General features: G+C 40.6%; 1 protein-coding gene across 1 annotated transcript in view; it reads left to right on the top strand.

Moving 5' to 3' along the window:
- The first annotated feature begins 3,072 nt into the window (after nt 1–3,072).
- The window catches only part of LOC140455090 (uncharacterized), a 115,145-nt gene continuing 112,217 nt past the window's right edge, over nt 3,073–6,000 (top strand). The window contains exon 1 of the mRNA XM_072549752.1: nt 3,073–3,481. Within this exon, the coding sequence (XP_072405853.1) occupies nt 3,107–3,481 (375 nt within the window). The 5' untranslated portion in view covers nt 3,073–3,106. The remainder of the gene's footprint in view (nt 3,482–6,000) is intronic.

Below are 6,000 nucleotides of genomic sequence, written 5' to 3'. Positions count from 1 at the left end.
TTAACAAAATAGCCAATTGCTTCCTTGTGCTACTATCCAAATTAAAAGAAACATCCACCAAACTTATTAAATGAACTCAAAATAGTCAATTTATTATGAACTAAACTAATTCATGAGGCAAGCTACAAACTCTGGTTAACACATAAACTATGATCCAGAATTCCTTAATGAGACACGTGCGCGTACACACACACACAAAACAAAAAGACAAGCATCTGCAGCAAAGATGGCTATAAATGAACACCATTCTAAAAAAACACTGTTTGGTCATGGGTATATAAACAAAGAAGAATATTCATTTTTCTCATGTTCATTTTTTTCTCTTGGCAATGCCAGATTGTTGCCATATTGTCATTGTCAACTACTTTAGAATTTCCCAGTTAGATTGAAATGCTGCGATTTGTAAAATCTATCAAATTCCCAGGAACTTTTACAAAAGCAGTGACTTCAGGAGAGAGACTTGCAATTTCCTAATTCTGAATGCTGGATATGCAGACAAGTCCAGAGAGAGTTACCGAGAAAACATAGGGCCACTGAGTCCATTCAAAGTGATGTTTTCGTATTAATTAATTAATCTTATCTCTTATCTGCTTGAAGTTTTTGCTTAGCTATTTTCTCCAAAATTAATCAATTTCCCAAAAACCTGGTAAACCACGGTTTATTTTAAAATGACAAGTTATTTTCCATTAATAAATTTGATTGATTGTTTTAATTAATTGTCAAGTGAACCTAGTACAGTGAAAAGCTTTGTTTGTGAGCAGTGCAAGCAGATCATAGTAAGCAAGGACTTATAAATCGCAGGGTGAAAAAGAAACTTAGACAGAGTAAGGCATACAAGTTGGACTACACAGGAAGTGCATTACACAAGATCAACGTTCACAAAATCAGCATTGTTTGAAGTTAGACAGCCCATTTATCAGTCTAATAACTGCAGGGGAGAAGCTGTTCTTCATCATGTTGGTGTATGTGTTCACGCTTCTGTATCTTCTGCCTGAAGGAAGAGATTGTAGGAGACCATTAGATGGGTCTTTGATAATATTGGCAGACTTTTTGTGTCAACGAGACATGCAAATGGATGGGAGGTTGGTTTCTGTGATAGTTTGGGCTGTGCACCCAACCTTCTGAAGTTTGTTATGGTCCTGGGCAGAGCAGTCACCTACCAAACTGTTATGAAGGAGGGCAGCTTGCTTTCTATGGTGCATTTGTAAACGTTAATGACAATCATTTTGGACAGGCCTGAGCTGCCTGAGGAAGAAGAGGTGTGTTGTGCCTTCTTGACTTGCCTTCATCTCTATGGGAAGTCCAGGATAGCTTGTCTGCTATCGCTCCTAGGAACTTGATATTTTGTTATGAAGGTGTAGAAGTGTACTGTACCTTTAAGAAAGCTAGCAGAACTACCTGACAGAACCAAGTGTTCTGAGCAAGATACAATGTAATCTTTCGGTTCATCAGCTAGTGTAGTTAGTTACCTGAGACAAAAACAAATTTGAATTAGGTCAATCACTTTAAATTATACCCCAAAAAATACCAAATTGCAATCACGTTTAAAATTAGTATATTAACAATATTAAAAACCAATGACACAATCCAATGCTTTGGGGGTATACGACTGCGAAAACGTGAACAGTTGAGAGAGAACAGCCAAAAGACCAACAAATGTAGATTGCTAGCGAGAACTCGATTGGTCGCACTCTCCCAGTTCCTCAGCATCCATCATATTTCTTCATTGCCTGCTCCAGTTATGTATTGTACAACATGGAAGGTTTGTAAGGCACATCCTGTTTGGAGTATACTGAAGTACCCACCAGACCTGTCCAAGCAGTGGGACCATATTTCAGGATCCATAGTGTCTGCTTCCTCCATGGCCCTGTTTGAAGAATGGGCTGCATTGTACCTATTCTCTGCCTCAGTCAGGGGGAACAATTCCATTTCTGCATTTCAATAATTTTGTTAATTTGTGTGTTAGTAACTCCATAAATGCCAGATGGGAATTGAAACACAGTTGGTTCACTCAGAGAACATTTCCTGGCTAAATGTCTGGGTGAGGCAGGGATGCTGTGAGCATCCAGGGAGGTGCAGAATGAGTGTGCACTGAGAGAGCTGGGAAACAGCCCTGAGGGAGCCTGGTTCAAACCACGAGCTGCGTGCCTGTCTCCGTGAGCAAAGTATCCTGGCAGCAGTATTCCAATGATAGTTACTGGTGTGACCCAAAACACGTACTGTAAGTGGATGGGAGCTGTGCCATAATGTTGTAGAGAGGCTGGCACATATTGAATGTCAATGTCTGTAGAAGTGGGGTGTGTGCAGCTGCTGCCTGAGAGTATGCCCTGAGATATTGGTGCCCAGGATGGCGGTCTGGAGGAGCGAGTAGTGAGCGAGAGTTCCCAAGAATCCACTCTGATTTTCATGTCAGGAATTCTTAGTGCCTGGTTTAGTAGAAGAATATGAAAGTGCATTTTAATAAGGCAGGGTTCACATTTAATGAGGACAATAACAAACAATAATTAACAGACATCTTGCCACTCCTGAGCGAGATTCTCAACTCAAAGTCTGGAACACAGATGGAAAATGTGATTTCTTGACATTGGGAAAGGCCTCACTGCACTTTTCACATGATTTCCCCAGATTTCCTATCACAGCAGACTTCACTCAGACCCCTCCAATATTCCTCTTATCACGTTTACAGACTGACATCACACTGTGCAGTAAAGACTTTGATACTCTGCTCTACAGTTAAAGGAAACTGTTGTCTTATTTAAACTGTAATAATTCCCCTCAATTGCACTCACGCCTGCTGTGACCAGAAGCCTGTGAGAACGCAGTTAAATTAATACTGAACACTTTAGCTGCTCTGTCTTTGTCCTCCCTAAGAAAAACATGTTAATTTCTTTACAGAACAGAAACAAAGTCAGACCAGTGAGGCAGACAGATTCACTGATTAAAAATTAACAAACTGATTTGTTTATCTTCCTAAATTGCCCTGCCTTTTTCTGAAATCTGTTTTGTAATGTTGCTGCAGGAATCAGGAAATGAAACTGAAAGTATTTCACTGAACACTGATCCCCATTTTACTTCGAGCACAGAGTACAGCGATTAATCGTTCATAATGGAAGATGATCTTTCCTGTGCTGTCTGCCATGATCTGTATAAAGATCCCGTCTTACTCGACTGTGATCACAGCTTCTGTCGATCCTGTGTGACCCAGTACTGGGAGAAAGCTGACACTGCCTGCTGTCCTGTCTGTAGAAAGGAGACTTCCTCCAGGACCCTGAGATCCCACCGCATTCTCTCCAACATCGTGGAGACATTTGTGAAAAGCGGTGGAGGTGGTGAAACGCAGCAGGAATGCAGCCGACACAAGGAGAAGTTGAAAATTTTCTGTAAAACTGATAATGAGCTCATCTGTGTGATTTGTCGGATTTCAAAAAGTCATCAAAACCACGAGATGCTACCAATAGAAGAAGCTGCTGAAGAGTTTAAGGTGAGGAGACACTGAGTAAAATAATATACAGAAACAGAGAATGGAATTCTGAACAGGGAACGTTCAGAGATTCAGGTTTGAGCATTATGGAAAACAAAGAACATGAAAGCATGAGAAGAGTTAAAGCATGAAGACCATGGGCAATCTGTGATCTGTGAAAGGCAGGATGGGATAACCATAGTGGAATTTTCTTACATCAATTAGCAGAGTAAGGTTAAGGCTGATAGGTCACTATGGCATGGTGAGATAACACAATTAATAAAGCAAGTTTCTCTGTTAAATGTTATTATGACAGGATTGGGACAATAAGTATTTGGGACATGATATTAAAATATCTAATTAATAGTTAGTAGAGTCAGCTGGAGACAGGAGACTATTTTAACAGATGGAATAGCTAAATATCTATCGTGACAGGTTAGTCAGGAATGGAAAGATCACTGTCGCAGAGTTAGCAATAAATCTCTCACCGTGACATTAGAATAACATTAAGTAGAATGTACAACTAAAGATATAATGGGAACCAACATCACTGGTTTATTGTGTAGCTAGAGTGAGGTACTTTGATTAATATAGTTGGACATGCTGATAAGCTAACAGAATCATGATAAAAAGAATATAAAAATCGACGGACCCTGAGTTTCAGGGGCATTCGAGAATCTGCTTTCCCAGTGTCACGGTATTTTGTTTGCAAATAAAACACCTACTCTCTGCATCTCCTGGTGGTTCTCTATATTTTCTCCACAACTACATCTTTCAATAATTACTCAATCTTTCAATGGATGCTTTCTTTCCTCGAAACCAGGGACCAAGGGTGAAAGATTCCCTTCATCTAAGCATCATCTCAGACCAACAACGAAAACTTATATTTAACCAGTGACTTTAATAAAATATCCTAACATCAATCATGATGTGAATATTATAATGTAAAATGAGACACAGTCAAATCAGGTGATATTAGAACATAGAACATTTGAGCACAGTACAGGCCCTTCAGCCTTTGATGTTGCACCGACCTTTGGAATAACCTGAAGCCCATCTCTCCTCCACTATTCTGTATATCTTTCCAATGACCATTTAAATGCCCTTAAATTTGGTAAGTCTACTACTGTTGCAGGCAGTGTGCTCCGTGCCCCGATCACTCTCTGAGTAAAGAAACTACCTCTGACATCTGTCTGAAATCTATCACTCCACATTTAAAAGTTATGTCTTCTCATGATAGCCATCACCATCTGAGGAAAATGGCTCTCACTGTCCACCTTATCTAACCCTCTGGTAAGCTTATATGTCTCAATTAAGTCACCTCTCAACCTTCTTCTCTCTAACAAAAACAGCCTCATGTCCCTCAGCCTTTCCTCATAAGGCCTTCACTCCATAGCAGGCAATATCCTAGTAAATTTCCTCTGGACCCTTTCCAAAGCTTCTACATCCTTCCGATAATGCAGCGATCAGAACTATAGTGCGGCCATACCAGATTTTTGGTCAGCTGCAACATGACCTCATGGCACTGAAACTCAGTCCCTCAACTAATAAGTGCTATATGCCTTCTTGACAACTCTATCAACCTGGGTGGCAACGTTCAGGGATCTATGTACATGGGCACCAAGATCTCTGCTCATCTGCACTACCAAGAATCTTACCTTTAGCCCAGAACTCTTTATTCCTGTTGCTCCTTCCAAAGTGAATCAGCACACATTTTTCCACATTAAACTCCATTTGCCACCTCTCAGCCCAGATCTGCAGTGTATCTATGTCCCCCTGTAACCTGCAATGTCCTTCAGCACTGCCGCAATTTCATGACTTCAGTGTCATCCGCAGATTTACTAAACCATTCTTCTACACCCTCATCCAGGCCATTTATACAAATGATAAATAGTGGTGGCCCCAAAACCAATCCTTGCGGTATAGCACTAGTAACTGAAGTCCAGGATGAACATTTCCGATCAACCACCACCCTGTCTTTTTCCAGCCAGCCAATTTCTGATCCAAACAGCTAATTACCCTCAATCCCATGCCTCTGTACTTTGTGCAAAAGCCTACCATGGGGAACCTTATCAAACACTTTATTGAAATCCATATATACCATATCAACCACTTTAACCTCACCCACCTGTTTAGTCATCATCTCAAAGAACTCAATAAAACTTGTGAGGCATAATCTACCCCTCAGAAAACTGTATTGACTATCTCTAATCAACTTATCCCTCTCTAGATGATTACAAATCCTATCTCTTATAATCCTTTCCAACACTTTACCCATAACCAAAGTCAGGCTCACTGACCTATAATTACCAGGGTTGTCTCTACTCCCCTTATTGAACAAGGGGACAACATTTGCGATCCTCCAGTCTTCTAGCACTATTCCTGTAGATAATAATGACTCAAAGATCAAAGCCAAGGGCTCTGCAATAGCCTCCCTGACTTCCCACAGAATCCTAGGATGAATCCCATCTGGCCCAGGGGACTTATCTTTTTTCACACTTTCCAGAATTGCTAACACCTCCTCCTTGCAATGCTAACCC

The sequence above is a fragment of the Chiloscyllium punctatum genome, chromosome 30, assembly GCF_047496795.1.
Source record: "Chiloscyllium punctatum isolate Juve2018m chromosome 30, sChiPun1.3, whole genome shotgun sequence".
NCBI lineage: Eukaryota > Metazoa > Chordata > Chondrichthyes > Orectolobiformes > Hemiscylliidae > Chiloscyllium > Chiloscyllium punctatum.
Note: the sequence above shows the minus strand (reverse complement) of the source record. Positions and strands in the feature narration are given on the sequence as shown.